This window comes from Eumetopias jubatus, unplaced genomic scaffold, assembly GCF_037043125.1.
Source record: "Eumetopias jubatus isolate StellerSeaLion01/CBP00866 unplaced genomic scaffold, mEumJub1_p1.0 scaffold_9, whole genome shotgun sequence".
NCBI classification, from domain to species: domain Eukaryota; kingdom Metazoa; phylum Chordata; class Mammalia; order Carnivora; family Otariidae; genus Eumetopias; species Eumetopias jubatus.
In genome coordinates, this window is record NW_028274815.1 from 51882237 (window position 1) to 51902164 (window position 19928).

General features: G+C 35.9%; 1 protein-coding gene across 5 annotated transcripts in view; it reads right to left on the reverse strand.

Annotated features, from left to right (window-relative positions):
* Positions 1 to 19928, reverse strand: part of ZNF638 (zinc finger protein 638) — a 63834-nt gene that overhangs the window by 36107 nt on the left and 7799 nt on the right. For 4 of the 5 annotated variants that reach the window (XM_028116131.2, XM_028116129.2, XM_088026465.1 and 1 more), the window contains exons 3-9: positions 14550 to 14588; positions 13285 to 13577; positions 11979 to 12256; positions 10436 to 10582; positions 9445 to 9567; positions 3105 to 3163; positions 2714 to 2766 (exon numbers count right to left, since the gene is read on the reverse strand). In XM_028116131.2, the coding sequence (XP_027971932.1) occupies positions 2714 to 2766; positions 3105 to 3163; positions 9445 to 9567; positions 10436 to 10582; positions 11979 to 12256; positions 13285 to 13577; positions 14550 to 14588 (992 nt within the window). The remainder of the gene's footprint in view (positions 1 to 2713; positions 2767 to 3104; positions 3164 to 9444; positions 9568 to 10435; positions 10583 to 11978; positions 12257 to 13284; positions 13578 to 14549; positions 14589 to 19928) is intronic. The other variant, XM_028116132.2, reaches the window with a different exon arrangement.

The following is a 19928-nucleotide window of genomic DNA, read 5'->3' on the forward strand; positions in this document are numbered from 1 at the left end:
AGATGAAGGAAGATAACATAAATTGCCTAGTATTAGTGTAACCAATGGCTAAGTTTCTTTCCCTTGTTTTCTGTCTTCTGGCATAGATTATGCCCCTTAGTAGACTCTAACAAATCATTACCTTATTCTAAAGTAAATTCGAACTCCAAACTAACCCTAGATCTCCTTTATCCTGTCACAACACTTTTCACTTTATAAAACATGTTATTTCGTATATATCACCTGTCACCTCAAGTTAGTATACAAGCTACTTGGAAATAGAGATCTTGCCTACTGGTTTACTGATGTATCCTAATACTTTAAAAAGTACATCCAATTATGAGCATATAGTAGGTGCTCAGTATTTTCTTTTTAACTAGTGATGGGTAACAGTTCTCAAGTTTCTCTTTCTGATCAAATTATACTTTTGCTTCTTTCCTGTACTTCTCTTCATCCTTGTTGATTTGTGCTTATAACCGAAGTTCTCTTTAAAACTACCTAATTAGGGGCGACTGAGTGCCTCAGTCAGTTGAGCGTCTGACTCTTGGTTTCCACTCAGGTCATCTCAGCATCCTGAGATCCAGTCCCATATTAGGCTCCGCACTCTCAGGGTGGAGTGTGCTTCAGACTCCCTCTCCCTCTGCCCCTCGTTCTTGCTCAGTTGTGGGCACCCACGTGTGTGCACACTCTCTCTCTAAAAAATTAATAGAAACTACCCTAATTAGCCTATCACTGTTCAATTTGACATTGCTAATCTCAAAAAAGATATCGTGCACCCTTACTTCACCTGACACTTTCTCAATCCTATTTACCGGCTCCTGTCTTTCTACATTTCTATTAGAAGGGAGATGTACTTGGTTTGAAGCACTTCTCCCTCTACTCATTGCTTTTATTATGTTAGGACCACTCCCAAAATTTAGATGTTACACTTAACAAAAAATTTCTCAAGTATCCCACTTTCAACACCCTGTGACTGGCTGACCTAAGGATATCTCCACTAGATAAGTGTTTGACAGATGAAATTTATCAATGTTGAAATCTGAGTTCATGGTTTTTCTCAAAGAAATCAGTACATCTAAGTTTTCCTGTCACGTATATATATAATCAATATCACCACACTCTTCTAGTAAAATCTACCTAGCCTAGGGGTGCCTGAGTGGCTTAGTCGTTAAGCGTCTGCCTTCGGCTCAGATCATGATCCCAGGGTCCTGGGATGGAGCCCCACATCGGGCTCCCTGCTCCGTGGGAAGCCTGCTTCTCCCTCTCCCACTCCCCCTGCTTGTGTTCCCTCTCTCACTGTGTCTCTCTCTGTCAAATAAATAAATAAAATCTTTAAAAAATAAAATAAAATCTACCTAACCTAAAACCTTGAAAATTTTAAATTATTTTAATTTTATATTTTATCCACTAGAAAATTTATAGAATAAACATTCAGATTTTACCATCGCACACCATTTTAATTAACATTTTTTTATATCAGGTCCCTATTACCTTAAAGTGAATCCCAACTGTGTTTTCTCAATAGGATATTTTTTCTTTTTCTTTTTGGTGCAAAAAGGTGGTTTTATTAAAGCATGGGGAAAGGACCCATGGGCAGAATGAGCTGCTTCAACAGGATTTTTCATCTCCATTTATCCAATCTATATAAGAATCCTACACAAATAGGATTTTTATTCTCTGTGGCAATTTCCCAGAGTCTGTAACCATTACTAGGTCTTACAGAGGAAAAATGGCAAGAACCTTAGCCAACCTTCATGAACAGTGGGTTAAACAAAGCTAAATAGGTTTCTTTCCTGCAGGACTTCATAATGGAAACGTGTTCTGTGGATTTTTTTTTTTAAGAAAAAAAAAAGAAGCTATAATACAAATCTGATCCAAAACATCTTCCAGGAATTAGTCTCTCACACATATTTTGAGAAATGCTATTAATGAAGTCAAATTAAAAAACTTCCCAGCACGACGCTTCAAGGACTTCTACAAAGTGATTCCCCAATTCTGTTACCTTTGTTGTATCATCTCCCTAACTAAAGTAATCTGCATCTCTCTATCCCTCCTTCCCCATATATATATGTACACACACATATATATATGAATTTCTGAATAGAAATCCAGAACACACTATATACCTGTCTTTCTAAAAGAGAACATACAAAACAATCTAACTTTCTAGATATAGTTTATGTCTACTTTATTTTAGCTTTTCTTTCTCATCCTTCACTATCAAGCCATTTATTCTTAATAAACTCAGGAGTGTTTGTTTTGGCATTAAAAGAGAAAATTCAGTTTATTAAAATTGTATAGAAATTCACTTAGTTAGATTCAAAACAAAGACCTGCAATGTTTTCCTGAGTATAAAGAAACAACTTTAACACATGAATGTAATAACATCGATTTCTGTTTGGTCTTTTTTGTTTACCTTTTGGCTCTCAGCAAACTTTCAAAATCAAAGGAGACTAAACAAGCAACTTTAACATGTTTTGTCTTGTATGTTTTGTCTTACTGGTAGGGGATGGAAGGAGGTATTACAAAATTAACCTAAACAGCTATTACTATGGAACTATGCACTATCTCACTGAGTCTTCATGTATTAACTCTTAACCACTAGCTTAATATGGGGGCCAATATGGGTCCCCTCTACTAAAGCACAATAATGTTTTCCTAGCATCATCCTGCAAGAAGTTTCTAGTAAACTGACAAAATATACTTATTTGGAGTATTAAAAGTAACAACTTACTGGCAGAAGCTGAAGTCACAGTTTCAACAGCTTTGGAAGCGTCTATATCTTTCCTATTTGAAAGAAGAAAAAATTAGGCAAAGATTGAAATTCTAAGTTCTAAAACTTCTAAAGATGCAAAGCTTAAATCTAAAAAAGTTTAGGGGTGCCTGGCTGGCTCAGTAGGTAGGGCATGCGACTCCTCATCTCAGGATAAGTTCAAGCCCCATGTCGGGCACAGAGCTAACTTAATTAAAAATTAAATAAAGTTTAATATAATTGAATTTCAACAATGCCCCATTTAAAGTGGAGTCAGGATAATAAAATATATTAAAAATGCAGTTGTATAAAAATTTTAAAATTAATTCATATGCACATTCATTCTCGCATATGAAATCATGGAATTACTTACTTTAAAGTAGCTGCAGATGCTTTCTTTGAATCTGCAGTCTTTTTCTTCATCTCTTTGTTCTATGAAAGAAAAAGATTTTGAGAAAGAAAATCTTAGTTTCTTCCCCAATTATAAAGGGCACTTTAGAAAATACACACAAGGGCGCCTGGGTGGCTCAGTTGGTTAAGCGACTGCCTTCGGCTCAGGTCATGATCCTGGAGTCCCGGACTGCTCAGCAGGGAGTCTGCTTCTCCCTCTGACCCAACCCCCTCTCATGCTCTCTCTCTCTCTCATTCTCTCTCTCAAATAAATAAAATCTTAAAAAAAAATAAAAAATACACACAAGCATAAAGAAATACAACAAAAAACATTATTATGACATTCAGATCAATTTAACATATATTTACTGACTATTCACCAATTGTCAAGCACAATTTTAGGCACTGGAGAGGAGCAGTAAATAAAACAAAGTCCCTACCTACTCTCAAACAAGTTTAACTTCAAGGGGTAAGGAAAGAAAAACCACAAGGAAATTAAAAATACATATTATGTCCATTAGCAACAAGTGCTGTGGAAAAAAGTAACAGAGAAAGGAAACAGAAGTGCTCTTGTTGGGGGAATGAGGAGCAACTTTCAATAAGTCTGTTAAACAAGTCTCACCAAAAAGGTGATATATGAGCAAATACCTAGAAGAGGTAAGAGAGCAAGCCATTACCTGTGTTGAGAGCATTCCAGACAGAAGTAACAGCAACTGTAAAAGGCTTTTGAGATCTATGCCTATTAGCTTGTTTTAGAAGTATAAATGATGCTTGGGGTTGGAAATAGAGAAGGAGAGAAAGAGGTATGTAGTGGTTTGGGGATAGAGTGTGGGTGGAATGTGTGGTGTAAACTCAGCCATTTTGAGTACTGGCTTTTTGTCTGAGTGTGATCAAAGGTTCTGAGTCTAGGAATGGCAAGATCTGGTTCCATGTTGAGAATAGAGTCAAGGTGAGTGAAAAGGCAAGAAGAGAAGGACAATCTCTATTGTCATGATACTACTATAGTAACAAAGCAAAAGATGGTAGACTGAACCAGTGTGATAGCAACTAGATACTGAAATGTCACGGTATTATTTGAAATATTTTTTGTAAGACAGTGGTAAGAAAATGTACATCAATAGTAAAAGGTGGAATTAATGAATTACAAAGAATTGACCTTTCTTCCATTCAACCTTGAGAATGTGTTGCTCTGCTATCTAAGACTAGACTATTCCTTTTCCTATTTATATTGTTTCTGCCTGAATCACTAGAGGCTGCCCCTGCTTAACTATAAAATTTAAAATCTTCCACTGTATTAAAGTGGTGTCCTCTTTCTGGAATTTCAGTTATATGCAGATTGGGTCTTCCAAATATATCCACGTCTTTCCTCTTCATCACTAATAGACTATAAGTCCCAAGAGTGAGAGCACATCTGTCTTGTTCATCACTCTATCTTCTGCAGATACCACAATGCCTGACATGTAACAGATTTTTGAGAAAGTTTTTCTATTAAAATGAAATTAAACTCTCATCTGATGAATTCTGATTTTATCTTTGGTTTTATTGTTACTCATTTAGATTTTTCTATAATGTTCAAACCACTGATAACGGTTTCCCGGCCCTGTTTTCCATTTCCATGCCATCTTCTTGGATCTTAGCTGACTGCCTACTCTGGGTTTTCAATATAATGTCACCGTGAATCTTTCTGAAAATACTAAATTAAAATTTTTTAAGTGTTGTTTTCGTTTTGTTTTTGTAGAGCTGAGCTGCAGCACTATTCCACAGTTGCAATGGAAAATCTGATACTTTTTTGTAGATCAAGTGTTCCTGCTCCATTAAAGAAAATTTGGGGAGTATGGACTACCGTCTAATTCTGTGGGGGGGGAAGCTTGCTTTCATCAGATTCTTGGTAGTGGTGGTGGTGAAGGTAGCTCAAAAATGGCTAAGAATCAGTATTAAGAACTGAGGTCTACACTGGCTTATAATTAAAGACAAGGTAATTGAGTTTGTTAAGAGTTGCGCAGACTCATTCACCTAAATCCTTCAGGTTTAAATACAGGGATGAGGGCAATTTTCGCCTTTTCTTTAACATTTCTTTATTGATTTGAAGAAGTAGCCAAATGGAGAGAATATTCTTTGAATCAAAGCCAGAGTCAAAGGCAGTCCTAACATGAAATATCAAATGTGGGCAGAAACCTTTTGTCTTGGTATGACTATTCATGCCAAAATTAAGATCTGGACCAAGAAAACTATAGCACTGCCATTCTTCCTAGTTTGGGCTCCCAGCCTATTTTTGGCTTGCTCTAGCAAGGAAATTTGATGTCTTCCCCTGTAATAAGAAGCTAAGAAGGTTATCTATACACTTCCATTCTGAAACTGCCATGGCTGGAGTTTTCTATGCGGTTTCCTCCAATCAGTCCCTAAGAAGGCTGCTCGATTACAACAGAGGAGTCATGAGTTTGCCTTATCCAAACTATATTTAGTTGAAGAATATCAATATTTTTGACACAGATGGCATGTTTTCTAGTTTATAGTGCTGACAGCTTCCCCTATCCATCACTATGAAAATCAGAATAGTAAATATGATTGGGCTCTTCTTGGACTTCTGCTGCTACCTTACCAACCTTATCAAAATGTTATCAAAGAGAATTATTTTAACCTTATTGAAATAGAATTCTAATAGCCTAAATGTATCTTTATTCACCTATTTTCCGAGATTAAACTTTTCAGTATTAAAGAAGACGGACTTTCTCCCCAGTTCACAAAATTTAATGATCAGCCAGGTCTCACGGGAGAGTAACTAGCTTAAGCTGTTTCTCCTTCCTATCTCAAGTTTACTAATCTACCTGAAACCATTACTATCATCACAATAAGCTGGTTGGCTAGGTGAGTCTTCTAAATGTACTCAGTGGTTTTTTTCTCTTCTCCCCTTTCACCACTCTTTTCTTTGCCTTCTTCAGTCATTTGCCTAATTCATTCTGCAGATCACTCCCAAATCAATCTATCTAATCCATCCATTTTGTGTCATAGTTCTGTTCAAAACCTTGAATAACACTTAATTGTCTACAGGATAAAGTTTATGTTCTTAAATTATACATTCAATTCTTGCTTCTCCCTAACTTCCTCTGCAACTAGAGAAGGTTACGTGTCACTGTTCTGATAAATGAAATGTAGGTAAAAGTTGCTGAGAAACTCATTCTTCCACAAAAAAATAATTTTTTTAAAAAATCAAAACCCTTTTTTGCTTTTGATTTTCATTCCTTTATTCCTTTCTTTCTGCTTGGAAGATAAAAATGATGCCAGAAGGTACAGCAACCATCTTACAACTGAGGGTGAAAAGTACACGCTAAAGGTGGAAAAAAGAATCAGAAAAATAAAAAGTCTGGGTTCCTGATGATATTATGGAGCTGTTGCACCAGCCATGGACCACCTACCTATAGATTTTCTGTTATGAGACAAATAAACCTCCTATTTCTTTCATAAACCACTGGTGAAGTTTTCTGTTAGTTGAAAATATAAGAAATCCTGAGCGATAAAACTGTTAATAACTAGGGTTACCATAAAATTCATTATTCAAATCAGGACAATGGAAATAAATAGATGGCACGTAGCAGATGTAACCTAGGATTATGCGTTACTCTAGTAGTAACTAACCAGAAAACATTAAATGAAATAAATATAGATTCTTTATGGAATACCAATTTAAGTAGTATTTATGAAATATACACAAATAAATATATAAGTAAGAAATAAACTTAACATCCCTTCCAAAACGTACACTATGGAAACATTACAAAAGACCATTATTAAAAGACACTAAATGAAGTCTAAATAAACGGAGACAAACCCTGTTTCTGAACAGAAAAAGTATTATAAATCATCAATACAATATTAAACTCCCAATAAGATTTTTCAGAGAACATTTTTAAATGGATTCTAAAACCAATAGCAGGAGTAAATGTTCAAGATTAACCAAAATAAATTTTTGATTTTTATCTACTTATTTGAGAGAGGGAGAGAGAATATATGCGATCGCGCACAGGAGCACGTAGGGGGAGGATCAGAGGGGAAGGGAGAGGGAGGGGGAAAGCAGACTTCGCACTGAACATGGAGCCCAACGTGGGGCTCAATCTCAGGACCCTGAGATTAGAACCTGAGCTGAAACCGAGAGTTGGACGCTCAACCGAGCCACCCAGGTACCCCAAATATATTTTTTTTTTCAAAATAAATTTTAAATAAAGAAGAAAAAGGAATTCTACTAGAAAAACGGCAATTATGTAAAATTACAGTAACTGTTATAATGAATGAAATCACATAGTACTGTAAGAGAAATAAACAGACTGATCTAACAATAGTCTGATAGAGATCTGTGTGTGTAGGGTAATTTATACACATAAAGATAGCTTTTGAAATCAATGAGGAATAACCAATTCGGTACAAATGGTGTTGGGCTAGTTGGTTATCCATTTTGGAAACAGTATTGATCCCAGCAACACATTAACCACAACTTATAGATCAATATAATAATGGAATCGTATCTTTTTGGCACTGCTACAGAGAAGGTCTTCTAAAACAAAAGAAAAAAAAAAGCAGAAGCCATTAAGAGGAGGAAAAAATCAACTTGAGTACACTGAAATTAAAAACTTTATATATGGATATACATATAAACAACATACTAGAAGAAAATGCTTCTCGGGAGCCTGGGTGGCTCAGTTGGTTAAGCGACTGCCTTCGGCCCAGGTCATGATCCTGGAGTCCCGGGATCGAGTCCCACATCGGGCTCCCTGCTCGGCGGGGAGTCTGCTTCTCCCTCTGACCCTCTTCCCTCTCGTGCTCTCTATCTCTCATTCTCTTTCTCTCAAATAAATAAATAAAATCTTTAAAAAAAAAAAAGAAAATGCTTCTCATAAGTAATACAAAATTAGTATCTAAAATCATGAACACCTTCAAATGAAGTTTTTTTAAAAAGGCAAACAACCCAATACAAAGAGGAGAAAAGGTATACACAACTCATTAAGACAGTAATAGCTATTATATTAAGATACTGAAGTTTAACAGTAATCAGGAAAATGCAAATTGAAGCTCGATACCTATTTTACATACTGGATTTTAAAACTGCAAATACTAAGACGTTGCGAATAATACAAAAACACCAGTACTCTCATTATTATCAGACTGTAAATTATTATGGCTACTTAACATGAGACCTGATATTACTGTATATCCTATAACTCAGCAATTCCACTAGATTATCACCTTATAAAAACAGTACCATAAATGCATAAGAAAGGCCTGTAAAAGCCATAATCTAGGAAGTTAACATAGTCCTGTTATAATAGTGAAAAATTAGAGATAACCTAAATATCAAATACATAAGGAACTGGTAAAATAACTGTGGCATATATATACAAAGTGATACCACACAGAAGTTAGGAGGAATGAGGAAAACCTGTATGTACAAACATGCTTAGATCTCCAAATTAAATTGCTGATTGAAAAATGTGTACTACAAAGCCCCTTTGAAGTAAACATTCTTCAGCAAATATAATAATTACATGAAAAGAACACTCATATACAAAGTAAAACTTACTGAATATATTTGTAAGTTACTTCTATAGACATTATCAATAAATATATAAAGCATAAAAAATGATCTAGAAAGACTAAATTCATAAACAGTAGTATTTCTAAGGAAGCAAAAGACCCAAAAGAATATATACACTCTGTCATTCTCTTTATTTAAAGTTCAAGACGGGCAAAACTCAACTATGGTATTAGAAATCAAGTTAGGGGTTACTTTTGGGCAGAAGGGAGGGTTTAAGGATTCAGAAGAAGTATGCAAGGGGCTTCCAGGATGTTGTCAATGTTAGTTTGTGACCTAGGTAGGTTTCAGAGATGTCTGCTAATTTTTTTTTTAAGATTTTATTTATTTATTTGAGAGAGAGAGAGAAGGACAGTGAGAGAGGAAACACAAGCAGGGGGAGTGGGAGAGAGAGAAGCAGGCTTCCCGTGGAGCAGGGAGCCCTATGCGGGGCTCGATCCCAGGATCCTAGGATCATGACCTGAGCCGAAGGCAGACGCTTAACAACTGAGCCACCCAGACGCCCCAATGTTTGCTAATTTTGTAAAGTATTTTCTCCTAGTCTATTGCTTGTCATTTAACACTGTTTATAGTGCTATTTATGTAGATATAAAGTTGTTAATTTCAATGTATTTCAATCCATACACAATCTATTGAGTGAACATAAATTTATGTTCTATGCATTTTTCTGTAGGTGTCACACTTTGAAAAGTCAAACTTTATCAACAACGAACGAGACATGTTTGATCTAAATCCAGTTTACCTGTGATTTTTTCTTTCCTGGAACACATACTTTCACACTTTTCCCTTTTATCAGAAGAGGTGTTGTTTCAATGTACTTCATGACTGCAGTAACTGCCTCTCTAAATTCCATTTCCAAGTAAGCCTAAATAAAATGTATTAAATTTTTAGTGAAAAATCTAACTCAAAATTCTCTGCATGACTTAGTACTTTTTGTACTTTTTGTACCTTCGTACTTTTTGAACATAAAACTACAAAATTACAAGTCCTGGTTGCTCTTATCTCTTTTTGTTTTGCCAAAGTGTCATTTGATCTCTAGGGTATCTTCATACATGAAATGGACATTTAACCTTATTACCAAGATAAGAAGAAGGGAAACAGAAGTCCATCGCGGGCTCATGGAATAAATGGAGAAAAGGCAGGATCTGGCCTAGCTGCTGTGAAGTCTGACATTTTTAAAGCTTCTTGCAATAAAGAACACTACCAACTACATTCCCGTTCATCGCACAATTTTATGTTCTGCTTAGTCCAGGGTTCATAATTTTGATGAACTTTACCGTGTGAGTTATAGGACCCACATGTAAAAAATACTGTACAAAAAAATAATTTTTTAGTATAATCTTACCAGTGTGCTAAAGAAATGAAAAAGCAAACTATAACCTGCCACCTGTTTTTGCATATTTTTTTTGAACACAGCCATACCCATTCATTTGTATATTATTTATGGCTGCCCTTGTACTACAATGGGAGAATTGAATAGCTGCAATCCTATGGTACACAAAGCCTAAAATATTTACTACCTGGCCCTTTACAGAAAAAGTATGCCAATCCCTGTTCTAAAAGATACAACGGTACTTGGGGACCTTGTTCACTGGAATCCAAGCATTTACATTAACTCTCAATTAACAATTATATATATAGTAAAAGTTGCTAAAAGATCTTTATAAAGTAATAACCAGGCTTTATAATATAGTAACTTTGTATGTATTTTTAGAACAGAGTGAATAACTCACTTCTTTTCTATAAGGAACAACGAGGACATCATTAACTTTTCCAAATGGTTGAAATATTTTTCTAATATCTTCTTCAGTACAGCCATCCTCTGGTAATTCAGATATAAGAAGAACTGAACCATAATGTGAAGACTGGTCTTTCCGAAGCTATTTTTGAATGAAAGAAAATTAAAAAAAAAAAAACAAAAAAAACCGAATTAAGCCATAAAGTACAATAATTCCCAATGTAACCTAAGCCTTTTAAACAGACTTTTCTAAATATTTTAGCACAATTTAATAAAATTTTTTAAATGCTAAAGAAGTAAAAGATATGTTTTATATTTTGCCACTCAACCCTAACAGTGATCAGAGTTTACAGGTAAACACAATCATAGATGCTTTCTGTTTAGAAGCATTTTGTAACAAACAAGACCTATGGAATGGTCCAAACTACTGAAGAATATTTTTCTACATGAATCTACATGGCCCAACACTAATAAAGATAAAACTATAGCTTTGTGCACTTTGTGTTTTAATAGTTGAAATGATATCTAGATAGGTGTAACATTTTAAAAGACTCATATATAGTATGTATAAAGCCTGTAATATCAAACTTATCACCTATATTAAAAACGGACTTAAAAAAAAAGGTCCACTGCCACCATCTAGAAGTCTTGAAACAAAATGAAAAGAGTATTATAGATTAATTTAGCCTCTTCAAAATTTTCCCTATACTAAAACTTCTTCCTAACACTCTTCAAAATTGTGTAATTACAGGTTGATTATGTTAAGCTATCTTTCTAAATATAAGCTCTTTAAAGGCAAGGATTTATAGCTGTTGAAAATATTTAGGAATGTATACCTAAATACCTGAAGACTTGTTAATATTAAACATCTGATAATCTGCCCTAACCTTGGCAATTACTCTAATGTTCTCAGGATGCTTTATATACTATCTACTATAGTAGTAATTTAAGCAATAAAGATTAATCAAATAAATAAATAAAATCAACATATACAATAAAACAATACCTCAGCATTTTAACTAGCAGGTTATAGTCAAAATACACCAATAAATCAGTACCAGAAAATAGGCTATTCTACATTGGACAACAGAGTATTTGACTTGTGCGCTGTACAGCAAAAAAGTAAAAAACAGATTAAAAATGATCAATTCTCAGTAGAGACTCACTTTTACAGCTTACTGACAAAGATTACAAAAAGTCATTAATATTGCTGATGATTACATTCACTTCCCCCAACAGAGAGCAAAACTCATCACAATGACCTGCCTGTGTGGTTAGCAAAAACACCAACCATCAAAATATTCTCACTCTTGATACATCAAATGCCAAACCTCTAGGATTTGTAAGCTACAAGATTTTAAATTAATGGACTTTTACTAAATTCATAAGCACAACCAATAAAACATTCCATATCAACATAATTTAAGCCGCGATTTCAAACTTTTAAAATATGAAAATAAAAAATTCAAACAACTTTTTTGTATCATAATAACACATGTATGTATACACTTACACTAACAAATTAAAGAACTACTGACCTTACGCTGGATAGAAACAGCTTTTTCAGACACTGGTTTACATTCTGGTAAGGTGTCATCTTCAATATTCTTGGCTTTGTAACGAGTAGCATGTCCCCCCAAATTTCCATCACCCTTTGTAGGGTTTGTAGATTTAACTGATGGCTTTGATCCACTGCCAGTTTTAGGCTTTTGTGCTGGTGAGTGTCCTTTATCAACTATTTCAAGATGTTTCTGTTTACTGAATTCTGACCCAAGCCCAGATCGTTGTACTACATCTTCTAATGCTTTTTTTCTATCTAGTAAAAAGGACATAAATGCAACTTCAACTGAAAAGAACTTAAGGTGAAAACCATCTCATCACATTAAAGAGTAACTCCTCAACTGCCCAAATATTTATCACAGAGCTGCTGTCAGACCAGACAGGAATCAAATACACACAAAACAATTCTCAGTCTTTAATTCTTCATTCATGAACTAATCTTACACCAGTGGTCCTCAAACTTTTGATTTCAGTATCCATCTTCACTTTTAAAAACTGAGGACTCCAAAGAGTTTTTGTGTTAAATTTATCAATATTAACCATAAGATACTGAAATTGAATTTTTAAAGTATTTACTAATTCATTTAATAATAAACTCCTGTGTTAGCATAAGTAACATTTTTATGAAAAACAACTTTAATTCCCAAAACAAAAAATTAGTTAGATGAGTAGCACCACTGTGTATTTTCCCAAACACTTTCATGTTGGGCTTAAAAACCTGGATTCTCCTATCTGCTTCTGCAACCAATCTGATAGAGACATTGTTTTGGTTGAAATGTATACAGGAAATTCGACTTCACAGACATATAGCTGAAAAATGAAAACCTTGGAGACCTCTAAAAAGATCACATATATGAGCTATTCTAGAAATGTCACTAAACCAATATTAAGACACAGTTGAAAATATGAGATATTCCAAAAAACTTTTAGATTAATTCATGGGCAAACTAAGACATTGGCATATCCGCAGTTTTTAAATTTGATTTTGGGCAGATACACTCTTCCACATTTCTTCTGATAGTTAATAAAAGGAAGAAGAATGGACTAAGTTGGGATGTGGGTCAATTTCACACAGAAATTCTAAAATAAAATAAAACAGAGTATTATATATCTATCTTATCAAAAGAACTAAGGCAAATAGCTCAAAATGTCCACTTTTGTTATAAAAACATAGAATTTAAAAATGCAAACAAAAAAACCTAAAAAATTTAGTCAAAATAAGTAAATTTATTATGTTATATTATATATTACAACATATATTATTATTCATAACCATAAGTGTACCTGATGATCTCACTGATCTCCGTGATGTCCTTTCAGGGCTAACTGAGCGATAGCATTTTGGACTACCTCTAAATGGATTTCTCATTCGATATGGTGAACGGGATCTGGATCTGTATCTAGAAATGAAACGATGGCAAATTTTTGGACTTCGACTTCTTGGTCTGTATATATAGCGTACTGGGCTTCGAGATCGACGGAATCTATGACTTGAGCTTGATCTCCTAGAACGTCTAGGACTGGGGGAATGAGAACGTCTTCTTGGAGTTTCATTTTCTTTTCTATTGCCTTCATTTCTATAAAGTATGGGGGAGGAATCACAAGATTCAGGGATTTAATGTAAATTTAAGTCATATTAAGTTATATGACAGAAGTTCCTTCTTAACAACAGACTATATATAATACCAAACTTTGATACCATGTATTTATTTAAAACAAAAACCTATTTGTTATGACACAATTCACCGATAAATAAGAAACAATCAGAACAGATGCTCTGCCCTCTAATTGCTTGGATCCCTGTTTTGCTAATATACAGAAGAATATCCTCCATCAATTTCTTGGGCTTTTCCTGTACCATTTTATAGCCAACTATATACTGAAAGTATTAAGTTATATAAAGAATTCAAGAAGTGATTTAGATAAACAAATGTTTTTCAACTTTTTCCTGAGATTATGCCATCTACAAGTATTTCTCTTTTTTTTTAAAGATTTATTTATTTGAAAGAGAGAGAGAGAGAGAGACAGTGAGAGAGGGAACACAAGCAGAGGGAGAAACAGTGTCCCGCTGAGCAGGGAGCCCCGATGCGGGGCTCGATCCCAGCACCGTGGGATCATGACCTGAGCTGAAGGCAGACGCTTAACAACTGAGCCACCGAGGCGCCCCTCTACAGATATTTGACTACTGTACTTGTATATACAAACATTAAAAAGGGACCTCCTAGGGAATACAAAGCTTAATAAAACCATTCCCAGCCTTGAAGGCATTTATAACAAAAGACCCCACAAACATAAACAATAACAAAAGCATAAAGTATTTTCAGAAAAGACTAAAAAAAAAAAAATACACGTTCACAGAGGCAAGCTGTCACATTTAAGCTGGGATAATTAAAGAAAGATTCATAGAGATTGTTGCATTTGTCTGCTATTTAAAAGTAAAAATGATCAAAACAGGAACTCAATTAAAAACAGTACCTTTAAAAAAAAAAAGTACCTGTTTACTTTTAAAAGAAAATAAGTCTCAACAATACCACTATTCAAAAAATTACCTTCTTGATGGGAGGATCTCAGGATTCCAATCGGGATACCTATTTTGAGAATAAATAGTATTAATGAACAGTTAAAATGGGACTATATGTCTCAATCTTTCCCTGCAATGTTTCGGGAGGACTTTTCAAAACCTAAGTTTACATAGTTTACACAGTAATTTATTAGTATACTAAAATATGAAAATTGTCTTGAAAGTGTATTTTCAGTGTCTAATTCAATAAATAATCAAAGCATTATTCTAGTAGGCAATTCAAGGAATAGAAACACATTCCTAATACATTAAAGACTTCAAAGTTTAAGTAAAATAGGCAATACACATACAAGTGTTAAGATGTACAGAATAGGTACATGACACAAGTTTAGGTAGGGGTTAAAAGACAAAGACAATTCATGCACTTTGCAGAACTCCCGGGGACCCCATTCTACAGAATACAACATGTATGGTGCCCTTTACGCTGTACCAAGCGGTCCTTGAAAAGATACATCTGGTGGAAGAATCTGGAATATTTGCAGCAAAGGCTGCTTTTCAGGTGGTCCTTAAAAAGGTCTACTAATAGGCATGGATCAACGTAGGTTTCATGCAGTGGCTATACATAGAATTTAGAGGCAAAACAAGCGTTCTATTCCAGGAACCGGTCTGGCTGCAGCATGGCAATGATGAAAAGGAATTATGAGGGGGGGAAAACCTGGAAAGGTAGCTCCGAGTTAGAAACTGTGAAGGTCCTTGAAACCAGGTAAAGAGGTTGCACATAAGTAAAAAGCAATGGGGAACCAATAAACATTTCTGAAGTAAACACAAGAATATTTTCAGGTCAACTGGAAATAAATATCTGGAATTATGGGAAAGATTAGGACTGAGATATTTAAAAATTACGCATGCAGAAGCCACAGGTATAGTACAAACACTGTGTGAGACTAACATAGAATACAGTTTGTAGGAGAAAGGGCTGAGGACAGAATTTTATGCACACTAACACTGAAGACTAAAGCAGACAAACAAAAACCAGTAAGAGATTAAGTAGTAATCACAAAAAGAAAAAAGTATAAGGAACAGTAACATCACAGAAGCCTAAGAAAAAGACATCTTCCTCCTCAACTTTTTAGAGATTCTGAACTCTAAAAGTTAATTGGGGGGCGCCTGGGTGGCTTAGCTGGTTAAGTGTTTGACTCTTGATCTCAGCTCAGGTCATGATCTCAGGATTATGAGATCAAGCCCTGTGGTGATTCTCCTTCTCCCTCTGCCCCACCCCCACCAACCCTGACTCACACGCACCCTCTCTTTTTAATAAAAAAATTTAAAAAAAAAGGTTAATTGGAAATTTTGGAAACATTATTAAATTGGAAATTAAATCATTAAATCAACTAATATTCAAAAACAATTTTAATAACCAAGAGGAGAGCCAGGTAAGGAAATGGAGGCAGCCAACTCTTACAGCAAGTCACCTGGCAGGAAAAAAAAAATCGGGTCAAAACCGTAGTAAAGGGCGCCTGGGTGGCTCAGCTGGTTAAGCAACTGCCTTCGGCTCAGGTCATGATCTTGGAGTCCCTGGATCGAGTCCCACATCAGGCTCCCTGCTCAGCAGGGAGTCTGCTTCTCCCTCTGACCCTCCCCCCCTCATGTGCACGCTCTCTCTCTCTCATTCTGTCTCAAATAAATAAATCAAATCTTTAAAAAAAAAAAAAAAGTAGTAAAGTGGCGCCTGGGTGGCTCAGTCGGTTGGGCGGCTGCCTTCAGCTCAGGTCATGATCCCAGGGTTCTGGGATCGAGTCCCACATCGGGCTCCTTGCTCAGCGGAGAGCCTGCTTCTCCCTCTCCCTCTGCCTGCCTGCCACTGCCCCGCTTGTGCTTTCTCTATCTCCCTCTCTCTGTGTCAAATAAATAAAATCTTAAAAAAAAAAAAAAACCATAGTAAAGGTGGGGTGCCTGGGTGGCTCAGTCGTTAAGCGTCTGCCTTCGGCTCAAGTCATGATCTCAGGGTCCTGGGATCGAGCCCCGCATTGGGCTCCTTGCTCAGCAGGAAGCCTGCTTCTCCCTCTCCCACTCCCCCTGCTTGTGTTCCCTCTCTCGCTGTGTCTCTCTCAAATAAATAAATAAAATCTTAAAATAAAAAGTAAAGGTAAAGTGGTTTTTATTTGTTGCTATTTGTCTAAGACACTGTTACAGCAGGTTAACTCAACAACAATTCTCAACTCCCTTTTCCCTTGTCTGCCTCTACTACAAAGGCTAAAAAAGCTAAATATTTGCTTTCCTAACCTCCTTAGAATATATAGCCAGTGATGGGTTCAAAACAATGAGACAAAGATGCAAAACCATGGGCAAAGTTCTTCCTGCCTCTTGCCCCCTTCTTCCTTCTGAGAGCAGCCATGATGCCTGAAGCATCTTGTTTTAACTATAAGGTAACAAACTATGAAGAACAAAAAAAAAAGTTAACTTTAATCCAGTGTATCTATCATCTGGCATCAACAACTGTCAAAATTTGGATAATTTTGGGGGCGCCTGGGTGGCTCAGTTGTTGGGCGTCTGCCTTCGGCTCAGGTCATGATCCCAGGGTCCTGGGATCGAGCCCCACATCAGGCTCCCTGCTCTGTGGGAGGCCTGCTTCTCCCTCTCCCATTCCCCGTGCTTGTGTTCCCTGTCTCACTGTGTCTCTGTCAAATAAACAAATAAAATCTTTAAAAAAAACAACAAAAATTGGATAATTTTGTTTCATTTACACTTATACTTTTAAAAACTTTCCTTACACTGTTACCATCTAAGAAGATAAATTTCTAATCTAACAGTATGGTGTTTAAAAAGCAAGACTTCTGGAATCAAGCTATGCTAGGGTCTGAGTGTAGGTGCTGACACTTAATGGCCATGTATCTGAAAGCCAGTTAGTTAATATAAGTAAGCCTTAGCTTTCTCATATGTACAATGCTAGAAATATGCTGGTTGTCAACACAAAGATGTTATTACATTTCTGGAGCTCTCCAGTTTATGGATTCACAAGAGCTTGAGGACTATTATTCAAGAATCCGTAATTATGTTCTGGATCCTCACTAGGTTGACTGCTAGAATAAATGTTTTTGTCTCTGGTGCCCAGGACAGAAAGATAATGAATGTATACTATTCTGCAAGTTGAGGTTGGACTACCTGCACATTGCCTAACTAGTTTAAAATATGCTTCAGAAGCATGACACCCTTCACACAGGCAGTATACCATAATGGTTAAGAACAAGGACCTAAGTGACAGTATCTGTGTCCCAATGTGGGAAGTATACACATCACCTATAGTTTCTGTGACAAAAATTTTCAACGTGTATTTAATGATAAGGAAACAAACAGAAAAGTACAAAATGTACTTTGGGACATTCTACAAGACAACTCCTTTCCTGGTCATTTCAAAAGAAGTCAACATTGTGAAAGCATCCAAGAAAGAAGGAAAGAAAGAAAAGCAAGAAAAGGTAAGGTAAGAAGAGAAAGAAAAATAGGCAGAGTGGGCTGTTCTAGCTTAAGAGACTGCAGTGACTGACTCCCGGTTTGGGAGTGTGGTTGGAGAGTAGGCAGGGATTCAATGTGTTTACCACAGACAACCACTGTAGAAAAATTTCCTTATTCTTAGGAGACAGATGCTGGATTGAGGAGTGAAGTTATCATGTTTGCAATTTATTTTCAAACAGTTCAAAACAGTTTAATAAAAATATAAACTATATGTGGCAAATGATAATAATTGGTGAATAAAGATGAATGTATGAATGTTTACTATCCCTTCAACTTTTGCAGCTTAGAAACTTTTCAGAATAATCTGTTGAACAGAAAAAGGGGGAAAAGGAGTAAAGATCCATGGGCTAGACAGACTAGTTACGCCAACTATTTGCTGTGGGACAGCAGAGAAGTTGACTCTCTATGCCTCAGTTTCCTCACTGATAAAATCACAAATAATCATTACACATACATTTCACAAGGTTGTTTTGAAAATTAAATTATGTAAAGGACTCAGAATTATGCCCAGCATACAAGAATATAGCTATTATTTTTTTTAATACTAAAATTCTGATGCACTGTATCTTTTCACAGGTTAACCAACTACTCCTGTATCATAATCCAGGAAGATCCAACAAAGACAAAGAGAGGGAAGAGATAATCAGCCTTAAGAAAAGGAGTAAGAACCTAAATATACATCAGCAGGTGAATAACTAAATACATTAACGTATAGAAACAAAAGGAACACAATGTAGCTTAAAAAAACAAAGAATGGAATAGCATATATTTTGCCATGGAATGATCCCAAGCACCTAATCAAATCTATTTTTGGTCATTATTCTTTTGCAGTGCAGAGAAAGCCAAGAAGGAATTATTCAAGAGCACACAACCTGAAAAAAAGGTAAATATGTGGGCAGGCACAGAAAGCACTTTAAAATCAGGGCCTAAGTGCATGGAAAAAAAAAAAGGCTATTTACACAAAAGGCTTTAATAGGCATATGTGCCATTTATTCTAGGAAATTAATGCAGTGTATGAGCTAGAATCTTCTTATTAACATTAATGCCTACCTATAGCAAATGACTCACTACCACTTAAATTCCTCATCTTCATAAAAATTAGACATTCAAATTTGTGGCTTAGGAGAGATTTTCCACTTATAGTGATAGCTAGGCCTATCTAATTCAGGTAACAAATTATCTCCATATAATAACCTATGTCTGCACAGCATCTACATAGGGAAAAAACTCTATCTCTATTCAGAGTCTGTATGATTCAGGCAGGGCTTATTATCCACAGCAGGAGCAGGCACATAACACCAACACAGGTCGAGTACCCAATTCTCACAGCTATTATAACTGATTTCAAGATGGACCAAAGAAGAGTCAAACCTTGGACTTATACAGGAGTTATGAGGAAAGAGGGTTTTTTTGTTGTCTTTGTTTTGAACTCCTGGAATTACTAACTACACAGTTTATTTAAGTCCAGAATTACGGGGGTCATTTTGCTTTGTGGAGGAAGTGCACCTGGGATCTCACGAGGCCAAAGCAGAAGAGAACAAAGAGCCAAGAAACAATTTCTCACTACTCTGATTTTTGTTTCAGAATCCAATTCAGGGGCGCCTGGGTGGCTCAGTTGGTTGAGCGACTGCCTTCGGCTCAGGTCATGATCCCGGACTCCTGGGATCGAGTCCCGCATCGGGCTCCCTGCTCAGCGGGGAGTCTACTTCTCCCTCTGACCCTCCCCCCTCTCATGTACTCTCTCTCTCTCTCATTCTCACTCTCTCAAATAAATATTTAAAAAAAAAAAAGAATCCAATTCAGCTGTTCCTGACATTAGAATCACTTATGCTTCCCAGTTAAACTAATAAATTCCCTTGCTTTGAAAACGACTTTGGGGCACCTGGGTGGCTCAGTC